Raw genomic sequence first — 21,265 nt, 5'->3', positions numbered from 1 at the left:
CCCTGCCATGTCAGTGTGTTTGAGTCAGTCCTGGGGCAGCCTCAGATGCAGCTGCAGTTGTTTTTCACCCGTGGTCACAGATCACAGGATCACAGAACAGGTTGGGTTGAAGGGACTGCTGGAGGCTGCCGGTCCCACTGTGTGATGGTGGTAGCTGAGCTGAGTCTTGGTGAAATGATTGCTGTGTCCAGGAGCAGTGCTGTACTGGGCTGGCATGGAGCCTGATGGAGCAGGGAAGCAGATCGGTGTCTTGCAAGGAGGTGTTGACTGCTGCCCTGTTTCTGGAGTGTTCATGCTGACAAGCTACTTTCTTTTTTGAGTTTCCACCTCACTGCTTGCTCTACATTTTCTCCCACTGGAACTTGGTCCCCAAATCTGTGCCAGCTTCCATATTGAGAATCAAATCCACAGCTTGCTGGTCACCTGCACTTGCCAGAAAGGAGAGTGATAAAGAAAAAGTAATACAGACATCTGGCTTTATGAGTGATGCATTTATTTATAAGTTTGTATAAATTCTGAATTTTGAGAAGACTGTAGTTGGATATGGAGGAGGAATCACAGAATGCAAGTATTACTTCTCTTGCTTAGTATTAGAAGTGATCCAAAACCCACTGATTTCTGCTGTTGGTGCAAACCAGGTTTGGGGTGGAATGTGCAGAAGTGGCGTGTAGGTGACTCACTTCAGCCTCTTTCTTCGTTCAATGATGCCCATTTTGTTGTGGGATTGTCTGCTGTGGCGTTTTCCCACGGTGCACCCATTTCTCAAAGGACACATTGGTTTGAATTTGCTCGGTTTCTTTGCACTTTTGCTTTTCCTTCAAACACTGCATGGGGGTGCTGATGTCAGTTGTGCCTGTCCTGGTCACTTGACCCCCTTTGACTTTCTAGACAGATGGTTGGCTCTACCTGTAGACACTCTGGGTCTGAACAAACAGCACCATGGAGCTGTGGGTTTGGGAATCCACACAACTGCTAAGCTGGGGCAAGGAGTGCTGTTCAGTTTCTAATGACTAACATTTTGCATGAGCTAGTGTGCTGTTTCTTTTGTGTATGAAGCTCGTAAACAGCTAACAGATTGGCTTTCCCTCTCTCTCTGTTTCTCTGTTTAGCAGGAAGGAGCGTCCTAACTCTCTGAATGACGATTATGATTTTCAGCATTATTCAGTCCCGCCTTTAGGTTTTCATTGTCTTGAAGCAGTGCTTTGATGTGCTGACTTTTTTGTGAGGAAACATCAACAATACTTCTGCATACCTCCCAAATCCTTTCAAGACTATAGTTAAAGGAGAGGTCCTGCACAAGATCTGAGATGGAAGAAGTCTGTGACTGAATGCATCCAGAACTAATTTGAGATGTCCCTGGCTCATCTTTTTCACAGTCTGAGGAATCCTTTACACTGACAAAGTCAGTACCGATGGCGTGAAACTCTAAGTGACATTTGTATAATTCATCTAATTTGGTCCGCATTTCTTTTACTTGTGACACTTTATCAATTATATATTCTTTGGCAACTTCTATGTTGTTAGTTAGTTGGGCATTTTTGTTTTCAAGTGTCATATTTATAGATTTCTGTTCATCCAGTTCAGAAGCAATTTCCCGATAGTCAGCTTGACCCTGCAGAATTTGTTCACGGAGGGCATCAGCTGTTTCTTCAGAAAAAGAAAGCTCAATACGCAGGCTTGTTACCTGCTTACTGAAATCTTCTTTTTTATTTTTTTCTCTTCTGCATTGTTCTTCAAGCACAGCTAACTGACGTTCCAAGATTTCAGTTCTTTCCCTCAGTGCTAGTACTTCCTTTCGGTACGTGGAGCACTTTTGCTTCATGTGTTCAATTTTCTTTTGCTCTACAGTGTTCTTTTTCTTTCTCTCATTTACAACTACTGTAAAACAAACAAACAAACAAACAAAAAAAAGGGAAAAGGAATGTAGCTCAGATTGATTAAAATCATTATTACATAGCAGTTCACAACACCAAGTAGCAACTTCTAAGTGAAAAACTGTCATAATATGCAAGCCATGCCCTCACATCACATAGTATTTGATACTAGTGAAGGAATTAAAGTTCTCTGAACACGTAATCAGGTGCCTCAGATTTCTATACAGAATTAACAGCAAAAGGTTTTCAGTCTGGAAGAACACTTTTACCATGGCACTACTCAAACCTTCCACTCCACACCAGTAGAAAATCTAATTAGATTTAAGAAACATGGGAACGAGATAGATAATTCACAGCTGTATTCTTTCTATCTTCCGTGCTTCAGCAATCCCTATAAGGCAGCCAGGAATCACTCCATCTACATCTAAATGGTAGATAAACAGTTCTCTAAGAAATTTCATTCCAACTCACAGTCCTCTTACTTTCAAAAGAAAGATAAAACCCTGGACAAGTTGATCACTTAAGTGTTGATATCTGTCTCTCTTATTCAGTTGATCTCTAAACAAAATATGAGGATTCCTACTTCTGTCCACACTTACTCTTTTGCATATAAAGTTCATTCATAAAGTTGTACAAATTTGCAGATTCAAGTTTCCATAAATATTCCATTAGCTTGGGGCTGTTTTTTTCTTTAACTGGTGAGCAATTAGCTAAAATCACATGCATTTTCTTTCTATCAAAAGTGACTTCTGCTGTATTTCATCATTGCTTTAGAATCCAGTTACGTCCATTCCATAATATGCATACTTTAAGTATTAAAATAAATATAAGTCAAGACTTACTAGGGATTGGGTCACCACAACAATATATTCAATGGTGATTCTTGTACAGTGCTTTTATTACTACAACTACAGAAATGCAGAATTTTATAGCGCCCACGTGCAGCCTGCATTACATACAGATTCACATGTACTGCATGGAAACAGCCTCTTAACTCATCTAAGGAGTTTTATATACAGCCCTCAACTGATTTAAAAGTCATACTGAAGAAACAGCAGTGGCGTATTCCACCCCAAACCAGGTTTTGGTTTTGACTGCTGCTCCCAGCAACACTAGTGAGGGGAAAATGATTTATAAGTAATCTAAACACTTTATGCTGAAAACAACAAGCAAGCACTAAAGCAAGATAAATAAGACTAGGGAGAAGATGTGTAATGTTCAGTCTAGAAGCTCCTTACACAGGAAGTAGGGAAAAAGCATTATTACAGAGCATAGGAAACAAGACATAAAAGCTCAGAGAATGGTGTAAATACCCTGAACTTTAAGCTGAGATAACCTAGCATCTCCTAAAACACTTTTGCTCGTGCTACTTATATAACTAATTCTACAAAAGAACCAGCACAACATACCTGTGCTCATTGTTCTACTGTGTATATTTAACATAGCTAAAGAATATATATTAAGCGGTTTTTGAAATTGGACGCTATTAATACTCACAAATAGAAGAAAATTTTAACATGATTGAATACTCAGTACATCTTAACAGAAAACTTCATGCTGACATTGTGACTATCAGCTACCCATTTTAATTCCTATGTGGAGCATTGCTGTCAATTTTTAAATGAGAGCTTTGGTCATATGATTAGAACAAACCCACTACTATTTGGAGTATGGAGGAGTCCACATCCCTCCCTCAGTCTCTGGTAAGATGCTTATATGTGATGCCATTCAGTGGTCACATTAGGATTCAATATTTATGCCAAATAAAGGCAGCAGGGACAAATCATCCAAGAACAGCATCTCATCCAAAGAAGGCCTTGACTTTCTCCCTTGCACATATTTTGCAAGAGGAATACAAGAAAGGAAGGGACTACAGCTAAGTTTTAGATTTTCCCTTCTACATTGTATATGCCTTCCGTAATTCTAGGAACACTGATGCTCAGCTGTGCCCAGAAGTGAAGTTAAATGCATCAGAGCTTATCCAAACCATTTTGCTCAAATATTGCCCATGAGCGAGCAATTAGCAGGTCGTCAACAATTTTGATAGTTGCTTCAGGAAAAACAAAACAAACAAACAAAAAAAAGCACTTGAGCAGCTGATGCTACTCAGAAGATCAGCAACAGCAGTTGAAACAATCCTAAAGAAACTGCTTTAAAACTATTACCAAATCTGCAAGTGCATCAACAGATGAGGAAAAAGCAGCAAAAAGGAAAAAAATAGTGCAAAAACTTTTATTCTTAAGCATTCAAAAATGAACAGCATAGGACCTTCTGAAAAAGGGATATTTACATAACAGTTACTTCTATTTACAGTTTAACACAGTGGCTTTTCTCCTTATACCATAAGGTAACGTGCTTCACAGCCTTTTGCTTCCTATCCGGAATAGGAAGCAATTTATTGTTTTGGAAGACACCCTGTTCAAGGATGGAAGAAACTGTACCTTTCTTTGGAGGTGGCTCTTCCACAGTAGGCTTATCTTCATCAGTACTGCGCTTTCTTCCCACTTCCAACTCAGTTTTATCTTGTTTCAGTGCTTTAACTGAAAGCACTGAAAATTGGCTGCTTTCAGTTCCTTTATTAGTGTTCTCTTCTGCCGGTTCTGCTTTAATGGTAGTTAAATGGTAGGTAGTCTTTTCCTGTATTGATATAAGATCAGTTACATTGAAGCTTAACAAAAGGAGCACTTAAGTCTCAGTAATCTTCTGTAGGCAAATATTTACACAAAACCATACAGCTAAAATATTTACCCGGTGACTCTATAGACATCAGTTACAAATCTCAATAGCAGACAGAACAAGTACACCTTCAGATAATGACAAGTGCAATACTCGGTAGAGTATACAAGGGAAAGCAAGAGCCTAGCAGGTTACAAAGTAAAAGACTTGCACACAATCAAGAGTTTACCAGTTTATCAAAGAATTTCCTGTTTCCAAGAAGTCAACAAAATTACAAACATGGTCAAAGAGCAAATGGTCAGCTCTCATACAAGTTCATCACATCACACTTCTGCTAAGCTGCTAAAATCACTTTCATCGTGACAGATATAATCCAACCTTAAAGCTTAGTCAGCTCTGTCACGCATATTTTAGATTGTGTCCTTGACCACAAGTGAAGCTTCCTTACTTACAAGATGACGATTGTTAAGCCATGCTGGCACTGCCAAGGACTGATTATTCATCTTTAGTAACTTATGAAAAGAAAAGCCTCAGAAGTGTTCAGGCCACACGATCTCACAGATAGAGTTGGAGCCTTGTTCTTGGAAGAAGTAATAGGTGAGGACATGACTACTCATCACAGTCAGCTTTAATACCATGGAAATACTAAGTTGCAGTGATGCAGACAGTCAAAGACTAAGAAGGGTCAAGTTGCTAAGCTTACAAGGTTAGAGATCTGAGTGACAGAATTAACTATAAATGTTTTCAGTGCTACTTCAGGCTACCAAACATCAAAAAATGAACAAAAACCACCAGAAGTGGTATGCACACATACTTAATCAAGCTAGTCTTCACATATTCAGTAGCTCGCAGTACATTAGTCAGGATAAAGTTTTATGGACTGCATAGAACGTGGAGATATCCTGACCATTCATACTTGTACTTCCAACTCTACTCAACATACTTTTACTGTTGCTCTTCCTCTGATGTAGGAGTGTGAGGCAGGAGTTAGTGGAACACGCTGATATTTTTGTTGTTTGTGTTAACAACAACTACCTTCAGATAAATTTGAATTGTTTACAATTTCAAGCGAGTACCAGCTACATACAGAAAATCAGTTTTCCAAAAATGTGTTGATTACAAGCATAGAATTAGTGTTTTTCTTTTTTTGTATAAGGATACGGAGATGTGTAAAACTCACATAATCTTTTACTTTTTCCTCTAAATGAGATTTTAAGTCTTGTAGCTCTGTAATAATGTCATCTTTCTGCACCACGATGTCCATTAGCTCTCGAACCCTTTCATTTTGTGCATTTATTTTCTTAGAAATAAAAAAAATTCAGTCATCAGATTCTAATGGAGTGTTAAGTAGCTGAATTACACAACGCATTAAAGGCAAATTCAGTTAAGCTAAGCTCGGTAAGAAATCTATTAATGGAGCCTACTGGAATAGCATTTTAAGCTACCACAAGTTGGTATTAAAACAATTTTACACAACATCTTCTTGATAAAGTTACCTCAGTTGCTTCTTTAAGTTGCTCAACAGACACATCCAATTTAATCATCTGCATTTCAAAGTCTGTAACACACAGAAAAGGTTGTATTACATAAGTAGCCAATAGATAGTTTATTAAGTAATCAATTTTTCCAGATATTCTAATGTTTAGGTAGCTTTTGAACAGATTAATTAATTTGCATGTGGTCTTCACTTATTGGGAGTGATTCAAAAGTTTTCTATATTTCTTGGAACGAAAACATTGCATCAACAAGACATAAAGAAGAGAAGAGATTACAATATAAAAGTAAAAATCAAGATATAGACATTTAACCCCATACTTACGAAAGCGTAAAGCTGCTAGTTGCAGTTTAAAGGAGAGGGAGGAAAAAAGAAAAGAAATAACCAAAAACCGTGGAATTGCTGAACCTGAATATACACAAGGAACAAACTATCACTTATCTACAGGCTATGGTTCCAAAGGTAGAACATCTCCTCTAATTCCTACTCAAACTGGTTATTTCTATTTTATATTAATGAACTATTTCTGTCTTCTACCTTTCACATCGCATAACTCACCTTTGTTCTTCTGCATCAGCTCTTCTTCAGTTTTAAGTAGTTTGGTGTTTTTCTCTGTTAGCTCTTCTTTGGTCTCCATCAGTTCAAAGTTAGTTTTCTCCAGCTGCTTTTCAAACCAGCCAGTATCTTCCTTCGGGTCCCCCAGGGATACAATGGAACTATGTGCTGCCTCAGCTTGCTCTTTAATATCCATGACATCATAATGCACAGAATCAAGAATGCCCTCAGGATCAACACAGGTGTCAGGCACTATGCTATGTTCTCCACCCTGAAACGTAATTTATAATCAGTTAAAACTGGTGAATAGCTGACTACATAATAGCTGTTATTTCTTCAGATAGTCTGGATAGCCACTATGAAGACAGCCATACAAGAAGTATTTAATTTCAGCTTCAAAACCCACCTCACAAATTCACATACAACATGACAGTGATTCGTATGGGGGGAAGATAAGTGGCATTCTAGTAACAGCTAATATATTTTATAGTATTTGATGACCACGCTCCCTTTTTTTTTTTTTTTTTTTTTTTTTTAAATATTACCCCAGATTGTTCTCCTTCAAATTTAACGTACAAGTTCGGACTCCCCTTTTCTTTGTATACAGCGTAAATTTTCATTTTGTGTTGCAGAAACAAGGAAAACGCCCAAATTCCCAAAGCTTTCTGAAACTGTTCTTAAGGCTCAGCAACTATTCCTGCTAGATGAAGAATAGATGTATCTTGCTCATCATACAGCAACACAGCATGCACTTCTTTGTAAACAGCCTTGTGTTTCTATAAGATGTGCCCATAACATTTAAATAGTAAAAAGGAAAATATTTAAAAAAAAAAAAAGAAAAATACCAGGGTGTCATGGTTTAATAATTTTGTAATTTTGCTATCAGTATTCCACATCATAACATCATATAAAGCATGAATAATTTTACTGCTCCCGAACACTTGCAGTATATTGATGATATTGTCGTGTGGGGCCATACAGCAGCAGAGATTTTCAAGAAAAGAAAACAGATAATCCTAATTCTTTTGCAAGCTGGTTTTGCCATTAAGCGCAGCAAGGTGAAGGGGTCTGCCCAGGAAATCCAGTTCTTAGGTGTAAAATGGCAAGATGGGCATCGACACATCCCAGCAGATGTGATTGACAAAATCACTGCTATGTCTCCGCCCACCAACAAGACAGAGACCCAATCTTTTCTGGGAGTAGTGGGCTTCTGGAGAATGCATGTCCCAAACTACAGCCACATAGTGAGCCCCCTCTATCAGGTAACACGGAAGAAGAATAATTTCTCATGGGGTCCTGAGCAGCAGCAGGCTTTTGAGCAAAGAAAACAAGAGATAGCCCGTGCCGTGGCCTTGGGGCCAGTACGGACGGGACAGGATGTAAAGAACATCCTCTACACTGCTGCTGGAGAGAAAGGTCCCACTTGGAGTTTGTGGCAAAGAGCTTTAGGAGAAACCCAAGGCCAACCCCTGGGACTTTGGAGTCGAGCATATAAAGGGTCTGAGGAGCGCTACACTCCAACTGAGAAGGTGATCTTAGCCATGTACGAGGGGGTTTGGGCTGCTTCTGAAGTAGTTGGGACAGAGGTTCAGCTCCTTCTAGCACCTCGCTTGCCTGTGGCCCCCCTGTCATGGACACAGGTAGATTTTTGTTTAAACCATGACAACTACCCAGAATGCAGCATAAGGGAATTTTTGCCTAGAACTCCGGAGGACTATTTGTAACTCAGAAAGGTCAGAGATAGAAAGAAGGTCAGAGATAGAAAGTTCACACTGATTTCTGGGTCACCAGCCTCACAGCATTTTTGGTTTTTAAATGATACATAAAGTTCTCAATAGCACTGCTCTAGTCGGTAGTTCTTTCCCTTTCCGTGCAGCTTGCTCTGTGCATGGCTTGTGAACCGCTATTCAGGTCAGACAGCTGCAGCCCCAAAGACCTGCCATAAATGTACAAATTCTACCAGGATAATGGCTTGGTAGTGGAGAAACAGGATGCGCAGTCATATGGCTCTCACACATACCTTGTACAACCAGCTTGGCTCTGGACTGGGCATCACCAATGTCACAGGTGTACACGTCACTGTCACTTTTCTCCAGATTTTTTATGCACAGCTGCAGGTTTCGTCCTTTCTGTGCCCTCTTGTATTTCCTGCCAGGCCTGAGCTCAGCAATGCCTTTCCTCCATATGACGAAGGATGCGGCTTTCTCGCTCTGACATGTAAAAAGTGCACTTCCACTTTCTTCAATTTTCACATCTGAAAGTTCCTTGATAAAGTAATTAGGTTTTTCTGGAAGGAAAAAAAAAAGGATGAGGGTGTAGGACAAAGGGATTTGTTACCACAACAAGTCCCAAGCATACAGAGGTGTCCTGAATCTCCTTTGCCCTCATTTCAGAATATCACATAGAGATGCAAAGAGTCTAAGAAGACCACAGAGTCCACCCATTTACATAGGTTTGATAATTCCAGTAGATATCTGGAAAGTTCAATACCATTATACATGCGCTGGTAGGATATCATCTGATAAACTGCATATAGTTTTGATTACACATATTCAATAGAGACTAATTCAGATTGCCATCTTTTCGTGGCTCACTAACACCCAAGATCATAGAATCATAGAATGATCACAGAATCATAGAGTGGCCTGAGTAGAAAAGGACCTCAAAGATCATCTAGTTTCAAACCCCCTGCCAAGGGGTCACCAACCACCAGACCAGGCTGCCCAGATCCACATCACACTGGAGAATCATTCAGTTTCCAGATTATTTTAAGGAAAAGATTTTAATCCATCATATTTTCTGAAAACTAAGAATTGATCCTGCTCAAGGAAACAGAAGAGAAAAACATCACCCACAGGCTGCAGATATTTACCTCGACTTCTCTACATGCCATCCCCAGTGTGCTTTTCAACTCACCTTGCACAGTGACCCTGGCTTTTGTTATGGAGTCCTCTGTCTCACAGGGGTACTCCCCACTGTCCTTGGCAGTAGAGTCATGGATGATCAGAATGGCCCCAGTTCCCTCCTGCTGCAAGTCGTACTTCTGGCTTTTTCTGATTGCTTTGCCATCCTTGTACCACCTGATGTTCACATCAGGCTTCGACAGCTCACAGCTCAGGCTGACGTCCTGCCCTGCTGCTGCTGTCTTATCCTCCAGCTGTTTTGAAACCTCAGTAGGTTTTCCTGGAAGAAAACATTGCTTTTTGAGTAACATACACTTAGGGTAGGATGCCTCTCTCAAAATACATGCATCTACATGCTGGAGATAAGTTAGAGAGGCACTTGCAACAGACGCCATCCTACAGCCAGCAGTAATCTGAAAAGTACAGACAATAGAATTCCAGGCAGCATTTATTCTCTCTTAAATCTACCCAATTGAGGATGATGAACCATGTCTGAAAACTGCCTCTTTCTTCTCTCCACTCATCACACTGGGAGCCTCGGATGATGCTCTCAGATGCACATGCTCTAGATAGGAATTTGTTGTACAGCTAGATGATGTGAAGGCCATCCCTTCAGCTTATACTTAGAGGATATTTGCTCCCACAGTTCCCTCAACAGAGCATTCCTGATTTACTGTTAATGGAACAAGCTGTAGTGAGATGCCCATTTCCAACACTACCCCAGTGCTTTGGGTAGTTCTCACATTTGTGTCAAATGGTTCCTCCTTTTACTTATTTTTAAGAGAAATTCTCAGTGCTTCAAGGTTCAAGTAGAAGGTTGCTATTCACTTTAACCATATTATGAGTTAGCTCTCACGACAATCTTATCAGAAGACAGTTGAAGGAATCAGACCCCAGAATCTCTCCCATCTCATTGCCTTTCACAGAGAGGCTTTGGAGGTTAGACCACGGGCAGTAAAAACGACTTCCCCAGCGTCAGTAGGAGTCACACTTTTGATAATGAGAGTATATTTCCGACTCACGTTAGAAGCTTTAAATCGCCCACCATTTTCCACTCTGCTTCCATTCAGTGTCCAGTTGAACTCATCAATGCTTTCATGGGACAGAATGCATTCAAAAGTACAATCTTCTCCCTCCTGGATTTCAGTGGTTTTCAGCCGTTTGGTAATGCCACTATTCAGCTCTGGAAGGTAAGAGATACGTTAGTATGAGGTTTATATGTAGAAAAGGCATTTGTGACTGACATGAGTAGCAGCACTGGTGTTTTAACTCAGGATTTGCAGAACATGGCTGTGTTCCTTACTGATGTATTCTCTAAGACATTCTCCACTCAGAATTACCAGAAAGCTATTAAAAAAAAGAGACGTGAATCTCTTGTCTTTGCTCTGGAAGAACTACAATTAGAGCAGCTCAGTCCATGGAGCAGAATGAAGATTCAATGAGCCACAGAGGGAACAACCTAACAGAGAGGACAACTCTAGGATGCTGCGTGAGAAAAAGGGTTTTGCCTATGACAAGAAATTAAATGTTTCTATTAGCTAATTTGTTACCATCCTACCCCTACTGGTGTTCAAACCATTTCTCCATTTTAGGGATGTTTAGAAAGGAAACATTTCCAGGACATTCTTGACGTGTTTGGTGATTTTCATGGCAAAATGAGATACATTTACATCAAAAGCAATGGGAATTTTCCAGACATCACTGTGCTAAATTGCAGTAATACACTTCTATTGTAGAAACTAGTAAGGCTCGTGGGGGAATAGGTGTAAGACATAGTGACCACACTGAATGTGCTTTCAGCACTCCTTTACTTTCCACAGTACTTACCCTGAATGCCGACCTTTGACTTGGCATCATCAGTGCCAATATCACAGGTATAGAAACCTGCATCTGACTTCTCGAGGTCATGGATAAGGGGACATAGGGTCTTCCCAGACTGTACCAGCTCATACTTGTTGCCAGAAGCGAGCACAACACCGTCCTTCTTCCACACTGGTTTGACCTTCTCTTTAGAGACTTCGCATTCCAATTTAATCACACCCCGCTCCTCATCAAAAACATCATCCAAGGACTTCATGAAGACAGCAGGCTTCTCTGCAATTAAACAGGCAAAACAGAACAACGTGATAGAGAAGTTGAGACATTTCCAGTTGCTTTCAGATTTTTAAATAGGGATCAATAAATCTTTACCAGTACTGACGACACCAAGATAGAACCTAAAGCGATTTCATGTCCGTTGACTGAATGCGCTTTATGGTATTCTGAACTAATCAGGAGGAGAATACAGGGAACAGGAGGGACAGCCTGCATTGCCGGTGGGTGGGACTGATATCATATGAAGTAATTGGGATGCAGCTCTTCTAAAGCTGGAGAGCCGGCATTGCCCTCACGTACAGCAGAGCTCATACAGCAGGCCTCAGGATTAAGAGGATAAGCTGCTGAACAATTTTGATTTTCCTGTTTTATTGACTCCTTTTATCTATCTTCTATTTCACACATCAGATGTTTATAATGGGGAAAAAACACCCACCAAATGCAAAAGAAAGGAGAAAAATGAAATCCTTCAAACTCTGGAGTGCATAGAGTAAAAGAGCTTAATTGCTGGGGAGATCAGATTAGAATCATAGTATCCTTAGAATTGGAAGAGACCCTTAAAGGCCATCTAGCCCAGCTCCCCTGCAATAAACAGGGACATTCACAGCTAGATCAGGTTACTCACAGCCTGGTCATTAGTCATCCCAGAGGCAAAACACACACTGAATGAGCTCTCCCTGCAGTCATAAATACTTGGAGACAACAGCATTGACACTGCATGGCACTGAAGCAGTAAAAGAAATTGCTCTTGTAACTCTTCTTGTGTTAAGGAAAATGATGATAAAAAGCAATGGAATGCTATGGCAGGACACCAAAACCATCCTCCTTCGTTGATATCTGCTGCAATGGAACCTTCCACTGGAAGAAAGCCCCTGATGTCTTGTCACCCCAGAGAGGTGAGCTTTAGAAGCAGGACTGCTGCACAATAGAATGAACTGGGGCTCCTTAGCATCTCTTATATCCAGGAGGGGTGTGATCAGACCCACCTATCACCTTCAGGCACGTGCTTTCTGACACCTTGTCTGACTTCACTGTCACTGTGCCAGCATCCTCAGGCTTAACCTGCTTCATTGTCAGTTTGCAGCAATTGCCAACGTTCTTGATGTCCTTGTAATTGTTGGTGTAAATGAGGTTGCCATTCAGGAACCATTCCATGTCCTCGTCATCATGGGACAGCTCGCAGGAGAAGACAGCAGAGCTCTCTTCTTCAATTTCTACATCCTGCAAGTGCTTCGTTACTTCTACATTGCGGGCTGTGGGGAAACAAGGTGAACTGTTACCACTGTTACTATAAATCATACTGGGATGTGGTAGAATGGTTGGACTAGACGATCTTTGTGTAGTATTCTCAGTGAAGATTATACATTTATAAAGTTAGCAGGAGAGAACGGCAGAAATCAACCTCAAGAAAAGAAATCTGAGGTGAAATAGGACATGTAAGAGACCACCCCCCCTGCTCTTACCTTCAGCTGTCAGCGTGGTTTCAGTCTCTGCAATTCCTGCCTTGCACTTGTACACACCAGCATCATCGGGCTTCAGCTTCAGAATCTTGAGCTCTGCTGAATGCTTATCCCTCTTGATCTTGTACTTCTCAGAGGGCACGATGGGTGTGTGGCCCTTGAACCATTTCACAACCTTTGGAGAAGGCCTGAAGTCACAGGACAGGATGACAGAATGACGTTCCAAAGCTGTCTTGTCCTCCAGCTTCCTGGTGATTTGTATATGGTAATCTGCAAAGCAGGGATGGAAGAGAAGAAAGGATGAGGACAATTGGAAGAAGAGGAAAGTCTCTTGCGTCTGCTCCATTTCAATTAATCTCATGTTCACAATGGTTTTTTGAACTATTATTGAATATAGAACTATTTGAACTAAAGATAAAAAAAACGATTGTCTATAGGGAATGCCATTGACTACATTTCTATAAAGTAATACTGTATATTATCTACCAAATGCAAGGTCCAGCTCTTGTTCTGTGCTTATTAAATTGCTCCAAATTGTTGAGGCTTTTATTCAAATAAGAGAGAGTTAAAAATATAACAAGTACTTTAGGATGTGAATGGATAATCTTACGCTGGGGACAACAGCGGACAAAAAGCCTGGAAGCTTCTTTCAGATGAAATCAATGAGAAATGGCATCAAACTTATGTCCTACCAAACTTCAACTTGTCTAGTTCTGAAATACAATTAATTTCACCTGATTTGACCTCTTTGGTATAGCCAAGGACAAAACCTCAGCTCTGTAGATCTGAATAGTAAGCACATCACAGCTATTCAAACAGATCTTTTACTGAGATGCAGCTGTCTCATTTAGTGTCCAACGACTTTGAACTGGAAATGGAGCAGACCCACCAGACACACACACAATATTTCAAAGACCCCAGTGAAGGAAGGCTGTACGTTAATTAATTCTTCATCTTCATGATGTAAACCAAGCCAGGATATGTTACCTCTGACGAGCAGAGTTGCTGTGGATTTTGATTTGCCAATTGAGAACTGAATGGTGCCTGTCATATCAGTGGTGGTTTTCAGTATGGTCAGCTGGAGGATGGTGCCTTCTTGCTGCATAATCAAGTTTCTGCCAGCCTGTAAGACTTCCCCACGTAGATACCACTTGGGAGGTTTCACAGAAGGAATGGATATCTCGCATTCAAATTTGGCTTCTTCAGGCTCAGTCACATCCTCATCACACAGCTCCTTTACTAGATTAATGGATTGCTCTTTAAGAAGGATGGAACAAGAGAAAGCAGAGATTTAGAAGGAATGTAAAATACCCTTACATTATCACCCTACTTACTCACGTCAGCATTACTGCAAAAGAACACTACACCTATCAGCACAAAATGCCTTAAAACGTCATTAAAAAAAATAGAAAGAAAGGAATGTTGTTAAGAAGTCAGACAATAAGACTGACAACCTGAAGAGAGCCCAGATCTTCTGATTCCCAGTCCAACATCCAAATCAAACCATGACCTTCCCATACCGCTATCAAAATCCTCGCATTACGAAATGGAATACAGGTTCAATGAAACACGGACGTTGATAATTATTTTGGATAAATACAGCAACTTAGCTCTGAACAACAAGTTTTCTCCTAGTAAAGGTCTCTGTAGGTCCAATGTAATAACTCTACTTAGGAGAAATTCATTTTCCAGGATTTTCTTGCCCTTATAATTGTAACAGTGGCAAAGGTGGGGACTGAACTCTTGAGTAGTGTGCTAACTCAAATGTCTCCCTTTTCTTTATCACACTTAACATCATATATATACCTAGCATTGTATATATTAAAAAAAAAACAAACCCTGTGCTCTTTTCAAACATACAGAGAAAATGAAGAAAAAGTCAAGCTATGTTTTTATCCCTCAACGTTCAAACACAAATCTGAAGTCTAGAGGTAGAAAATCCACCACCTAAGAAAATAATCTGTTTTACTTAGCAAAAGTAAATTCCAAAAGAGAAGCTGCATATTTTGTGGGCAGAAAGGTAGGTAGGTAGGAGTTTTAATTTCTGTGAAAGGTTCTGGTGGTGTTTAACCTCCTTGACATTAAAGCAAAAGTTGTTGGCTGGTTTATAACATAAGATAATTTAAGCAAAATCGTCATCAGAAGCATAAGTACCTTTCACTGTAAGATGGGCACTTTTTCTGCTACAGATTTCATTTCTGCTGCATCCTTGACTTGGACACGTGTATAAGTCAGCGAGTAGCTCTTTCCTGAAGCAGAGAACCACAGAGTCACTAAGGCTGGAAAAGACCACTAAGGTCATCTAGTCCAACCTCCAACTCATCCCTACCAAACTGTGCTCTTGAGAGCAAACCCACAACTACACTTGGCTTCCTTGAGCAAAGAGCTCTGAGGCACATGGCCAGGCTGAGCATCATCCATCTGGTTTCACAGCATCACTGCCTGTTCTCTCATGTCAATGAAACCACCCATTCCCCCATGTCCACATCCCCACCAAAGCGTAATCTAAACATGGCTTCTACAAGGACTGACCGAATGCGGCCACCGTCACCATTAAAGTACCTGAGACAGAAGGATCACACTCACTGTCAGACAAAACCTCTTTGGAGAGGTGAACTGACTGCCCTGGTCACCCCCACTTTGGAAAGAACTGCACTCATTTCCTACCTGCTCCTGGCAGTGTGGGATGGTGGGATAGCATCACACTTCCCACACTAAGCTTCCCACCTGTCACTTGTTCCACCCTAACCTCAGTCCCAAAACAAAAGGGGAACTCCCTTCTGAACAATCTTCACTTCATTTCAGATGTCTTATATGCTTGATCTCCAACCCACCCCCCACTCAGGAGAAAGATCCCCCTCTTACACCCTACCATCTTGCCGCATTCTGATGTTGTCATCAGCCTTCAGCTTGTCCTCTTTGTACCACTGGCTCTGAACCTCATCGAGTGAAATCTCACAGACAAAAGATGCACTCCCATATTCATTCACTTCCACATCTTCCAGTGCTTTAACAATCTTGATATCTCCAGCTGTGAAGCACTAGAGATATATTTGTCAGGGTATTTCCAGAACTGAGTGCAGCATCTTTTCCTTACACATATTTGCATAGAAAATAAGTAGGATTTTGTTTTATTCTAAACCATCATCCATTCCTGAGTCTTTTCTGTCTTCAACACAGTCAATGCATTATTGCCCTTGAACTTAAAGACAGACTTACTAGCTACAACGGAGCTCCCTGCAAACAGTCTTCATGGAAACCAGAATCTAATTTATTCTAAAACCTTCCAAGCAAAATTAAGAGTAGAAAAACAATAGAACTGACTGAATCTTTAAGGTCATTTAGTTCCAGTCCCCCTGCTATAGGCAGGGACACCTCCCTCCAGACCAACTCTTCTCCTCAGGGTCAAGGCTTCTCTCAAATCATTCTCCTCTAAGCCTGTGCCTGTGCTTGGGATTGCCCTGACCCAGGTGCAGGGCCTTGTACTTGGCCACACTCAAGTTCATGAGGCTGCCAAGGGCCCACCTCTCCAGCCTGTCCAGGTCCCTCTGGGTAGCATCCCTTCCCTCTAGCACATCAACAGCACCGCTCAGCTTGGTGTCATCTGCAAACTTGCTGAGGCTGCATTTGATTCCACTGGCCATGTTGCCTACAAAAATGTTAAAGAACACTGGTCCCAACACCACCCTCCACCTGGACACTGAGCTACTCACTGCTGCTCTCTGAGTGTGACCATCCAGACAGTTCCCTATCCTGCAACTGGTCCATCCATCAAAACCATTTTTCTCCACTTTGGTGACCAGGATGTCATGCAGGACGGGATCAAATGCTCTGCACAAGTCCAAGTAGATGATGTCAGTTGCTCTCCCATTATCCACTGATGCTGTTACTCCATCATGAAAGGCCACCAAGTTTGTCAGGCATGGCTTGAATTTGAGGAAGCCATATTGGTTACCACCAATCACCTCATCTTTATTTTCCAAACTATGCCAAGGAGAACTAGACAGAACTCTACAATGTCGTGTCACTACAAACCTGTCTGAACCATTGGCTTCTCTGCATGCTCATCACTAGTCTCTCCTTAGCTTGTGTGCCCACAATGTATGGGGAATGTCAGCCACAAATCTTACCTAGGGGACATCTTTGCTTCAAAATCCCTTGAACATCACACAATCCCTTTTAACTCTCCAGGTCTGCACTTATTTATGTCAGAATCAGAACTTATTTCTGTTCTACTATTTCCCTTTCCTTCTGAAGGGCCTGGATACAACTTGGATTAACCTCAGGAGCAGAGTTCCTGCATAAAACAGCCAGGACTGAAACAGCAAACCAACCTGGTTGCAGACTGAGAGAGAAAATGAGAGTTCACCACTTGTGAATAATGAGACTTCTCTTATTTCCCTGGGAAGTAATGCTCACTTTTTTACTTTGACGGAGCTCCTTCCCATCCTAGAAGGGAAAATATCAAAGTCAGATCTCCATTAGTCCTTCCATCTCTGCACTGAGCAAATGCAGCCTTCAGATCAATGCTTAATTCACCCACTCCCCTAGAATTAATGGAACTGTGCTTACTGGAACATATGCTGAAGCTTAAGCACAGTGCAGTGTTTTCAACATGTAGGAATGGCTATAGAACATGCAGAAATTCTGGCTGACCTATGACAGCTTAAAGCACTGCGGAGGACTGTTAACAAGCCCGTTTGGACATCACCTTGAATAAATGACGTTATCCTCAAGTAAGGGAAGGAACAGCTGAGCACCGGGGAGGTGCACAAAGTGCCAGAGCAAATTCTCACACTGTCAGGTGCAAAGAAAACTGAGATTTCACCCAAAAACCCAGTTCACAACAAGGCTACAAAATCCTGGCTGAGAATTTCTGTGTTAGAGTTGAAGCTCAAGACTGTGCTCCAACCAACAATATTTTGTGCAGCAAGACCTCAGGAGTTCACAAGAAACCCAAAACAAACTTCCATTTCAACTTGATAAATGAACTCAGGACATAATAACAAAGAGTGCTGATCTGGGCAAGTAAAAGAGCATAAAGAGAAGAGGGCAGTGCAAAAGCTATCAAGCAAAAGCTCAGACTCGCATCCCTTGGAAGTGAAATTAAAGCCTCTCATTCATTTCCAGAGAAGTCAGAAAGGAAAATACCATTACATGCCATACCTTGAACCACTTGACGTCCACGTTGAGCCTGGACAGCTGACACTCACCTCTTTCAGCACCTGCTACTGGTTTATAAACACAGGTTTTGGCTCTGAGGGAAAAAAAGAAAAAGTATTGACTGAGGGACTGAAATGAGACCATCTTGCAGCTTTGTATGCACAGGTTGGAACAGGTTTAGGTTACCACTTGTGCCCAAACTAATAGCCTTCACTAGAGAATATCAGCTATTCTGTTGAAACAAAGTGTCAAATCTAGGCAAGAAAGAACCTAGGAACTGAAGGAACCAAGAGGGTCCTTGAACACCAGTCCCATGGTTGCAAGTCACTATGCAAACATATTGAACCCAAAAGAACATCTGACCTGCAGGCAACCAAAACCTGAGTTCCTTTTACTTAAGACCCACTGTGAAACATCAAAACACATAAACATGTGATAGTTACCCCTGGGCAGCCTGTGCCAGTTAATTCTGGGGGCAGACCTGCCATTATGAAATATTATGCTAACATGACAAAGAGAGAGAAGAAAAGCAAAATTAAGACTAGCTGACAAGCCTTGGCAGGAAGTTCTTTTCTCCATAAATTTAGTCCCATTATTCAATTCTGTTTGGAGCTGTCTCCATGCCTCTCTGGAGTTTGGTCTTTGAGAAGAAGCAATTAAGTAAGCTCTCCAGTGTCAAAGTGCATACACTACTCTAGGGATTTGTTTTTTCTCCATGGATCAACAAGTGTGACAAGCAAGGAGAATATGATGAAGAGCCTCATGCATACTCAGTGTAAAAAAGAAAAAGGCAATTGTTGCTGGGAAGAAGGTTCATTTGCATTTGTGTCATCTGCAGAGGGTACTGCAGAAATGGAAAGTCTTCCACTGGAGCAAACAAACGGCTCTCATTTATTGCAATCAAGGCCAAGCGTGTGGATCTCAGAGATCAGACCTACACCCTGAAGCAAAACAGACTTTCCCTGCGTGGGAAAGTTCAGTTTCTCTCTACATCTGTGTAAGAAAAAGCCCACCATGGAATGACAGCTAAGTAAACATCCCTGTGACTCTTCACAGGTCTCTTCTACACTTGGGATCACTGCTACAAAAAGAGCTGTTGACATCATCTCTCATGGCCACCCTGACAGAAGAGCAGGAAGGCTGGGATGTTCTTTTTCCTATCTTTCCCTTGACTTCCTCTATATCTTAGGGACGAATCACAGGACAGAACACAGAAATCAAATGGCTCTTCAAAGCAGATTGGCCAGTTCAAGTCAAAACAGCCACTGAAAACACCCCAGATGCTGTCTGACAACAGCTGGACTGTCGGGGAGTCAGGTGAATGCAGTCTGCTGGCCCTGGGCAGGAAGAGGACAGCCCAGACTGTCACATACCTTTCACTGAAAGCTGATAGAGCATTTTATCCCCCTCACAGATGCACTGATAACTTGCAGCATCATCCATTGAGTCATTGTGAATTTTCAGGGTGTGTCTCTTCCCCACAATGTGCAGTTCATATTTTTCACTGGCCTTGAGCTCCTTCCCATCCTTCATCCACTCCACAGTAGCACCTGTGTCTGAAAGCTCAGCCTGCAGTTTGGCTTCCTCACGCAGCTGAGCGGAGATCTTTTCTACATCTTTGCCCTTATTGGTAAATCTCACTGCAGCACCTGTCAGGAGCAAAGGCCTCGTTATTTCAATTGATATCAGGCTAACGTGGTCAATGTTTGCTGCAACATTTCTGAAAAAGTATCACCTTTTGTTCCTGCACTCATCATTGTGTCAGTGCTGAGCAATTCAAGATATTTCATTTGGTCTTCTTGCAGGATTTAGTAAGTAAAAATCAACCAAACATCTCCTTCTACTGATTAAGAATGCTCTAAACATGCTTCTGCAGAGGTTTCCACCCAATGACAAACAGCTCCTCCCATCATGAATGTTTATTTGTTCTATTTGGTCACGCAAATCTGATTGAAAGAGTTATTATTGGAATGATTGCTCCCCTACTTCTAAACTATTCCAGTGCAATCAGAAAGGCTGTCTGAACCTGGAGCTGAAAGTACTGCTCCATGGTGATGCAGTGGTAAACCTGCTGACTGAATGCACTGGCCAAGAGCTGTGAACTGCAGACATTCATCAGCTGGCATGAAGCAATCTGGTTCAGATACCAAGCAGCTGGGTAGACTGGCTTACCCTACACTCAGTGCTATCATGTTTAGGTCATTACCAGGACTCACGTCAGTCCATGGGATGCAATTTCAGGTATTTGGTACAGTCAGTGAATGCCTGCAGCCCCAGTTCTAATCATCAGATCACAGCAACTATGCATTGACTGTAAGAGGAAAGGAGAAGGATCAAAGCAAATACCTCTCACTCTCATCTTGGTGCTGACATCAACATTTTTGGCAACAAATTTCACTTCTGCTCCATCATCGTTCTTGGTGACGTTCTTTATGATTAGGCTGTGAGTAGTTTGGGTTCTCTTGATGATGCAGGTCTCACTTTCCTGTAAGACTTTACCATTGAGGTACCAAGTGCCGCAACACGTTGTTGTAAGGTCAATAGTAAACATGGCATCCCCTCCAGGTACAGCTTCACCAGTTGTTAGGGGGGATTTCACAGCCAGGACTGGGTCTGAGGAAGAACAACATGTTTGTCTTAATGCTCTTTAGATGCAAGTCTGGTATCTCATTTAGAGATGGAAGATTAAATCATAGGTACATTTCTACTTCTCCCTTTGCATGAGTGCTGGAAGAAGCACTTCTGTGCTTAAGGTCTGTTACAGAAAGTTCTGCCTCTTGCACATGTGAGATATCAAAAGATAAGGATATTCAACTCTCTGTCACAGAAACATAACTTGTATCACTTTAGTGGTAGCTGGAGGTTGATATGAGATAGGAGAACTAGGAATAAAGGAAAGCCTTTGGTGTGTTAATGCACTACTATCCTTAAAGTCAAAGGAAACATCTTTAGGGAGCCAACACAGCTGCTCAGCACACGCTGACCCATTTCCATTGGGGTTTTTGTGCTTACCAAGGTGCACGCTCCCTGGGAATTCCAGAGACG

General features: G+C 41.5%; 3 protein-coding genes across 5 annotated transcripts; all 3 read right to left on the bottom strand.

The window, feature by feature from the left end:
- Positions 1–476: 476 nt before the first annotated feature.
- On the bottom strand, positions 477–5,838 carry LOC146755916 (kinesin-like protein KIF20B). 2 transcript variants are annotated; one of them, XM_085525023.1, is made up of 3 exons: positions 5,731–5,838; positions 4,316–4,511; positions 477–1,878 (listed from the first exon to the last, which is right to left on the bottom strand). In XM_085525023.1, the coding sequence occupies exons 1-3, from the start codon at positions 5,812–5,814 to the stop codon at positions 1,124–1,126; spliced, it is 1,035 nt and encodes a 344-aa protein (XP_085381149.1). In that variant the 5' UTR covers positions 5,815–5,838; the 3' UTR covers positions 477–1,123. The 2 variants fall into 2 exon arrangements, with proteins under 2 accessions (XP_085381149.1, XP_085381150.1); XM_085525024.1 differs by having other exon boundaries at positions 477–1,875.
- A 30-nt stretch (positions 5,839–5,868) lies between these two features.
- Positions 5,869–9,760, bottom strand: LOC146755915 (uncharacterized). The gene is made up of 5 exons (XM_085525101.1): positions 9,517–9,760; positions 8,621–8,887; positions 6,604–6,871; positions 6,047–6,108; positions 5,869–5,901 (listed from the first exon to the last, which is right to left on the bottom strand). Exons 2-5 carry the CDS (start codon positions 8,651–8,653, stop codon positions 5,869–5,871), a joined length of 396 nt encoding a protein of 131 aa, XP_085381227.1. The 5' UTR covers positions 8,654–8,887; positions 9,517–9,760.
- Positions 9,761–10,336: 576 nt separating this feature from the next.
- Positions 10,337–19,869, bottom strand: LOC146755914 (obscurin-like). 2 transcript variants are annotated; one of them, XM_085525122.1, is made up of 7 exons: positions 19,594–19,869; positions 18,224–18,314; positions 14,045–14,314; positions 13,061–13,327; positions 12,584–12,850; positions 11,331–11,597; positions 10,337–10,686 (listed from the first exon to the last, which is right to left on the bottom strand). In XM_085525122.1, the coding sequence occupies exons 3-7, from the start codon at positions 14,160–14,162 to the stop codon at positions 10,424–10,426; spliced, it is 1,182 nt and encodes a 393-aa protein (XP_085381248.1). In that variant the 5' UTR covers positions 14,163–14,314; positions 18,224–18,314; positions 19,594–19,869; the 3' UTR covers positions 10,337–10,423. The 2 variants fall into 2 exon arrangements, with proteins under 2 accessions (XP_085381248.1, XP_085381247.1); XM_085525121.1 differs by lacking the exons at positions 18,224–18,314; positions 19,594–19,869 and adding an exon at positions 15,212–15,539.
- Positions 19,870–21,265: the final 1,396 nt, after the last annotated feature.

Source organism: Coturnix japonica, chromosome 29 (assembly GCF_054131305.1).
Source record: "Coturnix japonica strain WE chromosome 29, WE-NBRP24, whole genome shotgun sequence".
NCBI lineage: Eukaryota > Metazoa > Chordata > Aves > Galliformes > Phasianidae > Coturnix > Coturnix japonica.
This window is presented reverse-complemented; position numbering and strand designations above follow the sequence as displayed.

Bases quoted from the DNA above. Each gene is read 5' to 3' on its own strand.
- LOC146755914 (XM_085525121.1), bottom strand. From the start codon at position 15,359: ATGACCTTAGTGGTCTTTTCCAGCCTTAGTGACTCTGTGGTTCTCTGC. The intron at 13,328-14,044 runs GTAACATATCCT...CCTGCTTTGCAG, and splicing joins AGCAACTCTGCTCGTCAGAG to ATTACCATATACAAATCACC. The intron at 10,687-11,330 runs GTAAGTACTGTG...CTTACCTTCCAG, and splicing joins GTCAAAGGTCGGCATTCAGG to AGCTGAATAGTGGCATTACC.
- LOC146755915 (XM_085525101.1), bottom strand. From the start codon at position 8,653: ATGCCCAGTCCAGAGCCAAGCTGGTTGTACAAG. The intron at 6,109-6,603 runs GTGAGTTATGCG...TGTGTGTTACAG, and splicing joins GCTGATGCAGAAGAACAAAG to ACTTTGAAATGCAGATGATT. The intron at 5,902-6,046 runs GTAACTTTATCA...TGTGTAATTCAG, and splicing joins AACTTAAAGAAGCAACTGAG to CTACTTAACACTCCATTAGA.
- LOC146755916 (XM_085525023.1), bottom strand. From the start codon at position 5,814: ATGGACATCGTGGTGCAGAAAGATGACATTATTACAGAGCTACAAGAC. The intron at 4,512-5,730 runs GTGAGTTTTACA...ATATCAATACAG, and splicing joins AGGAAAAAGTAAAAGATTAT to GAAAAGACTACCTACCATTT. The intron at 1,879-4,315 runs GTACAGTTTCTT...TTTGTTTTACAG, and splicing joins AGAGCCACCTCCAAAGAAAG to TAGTTGTAAATGAGAGAAAG.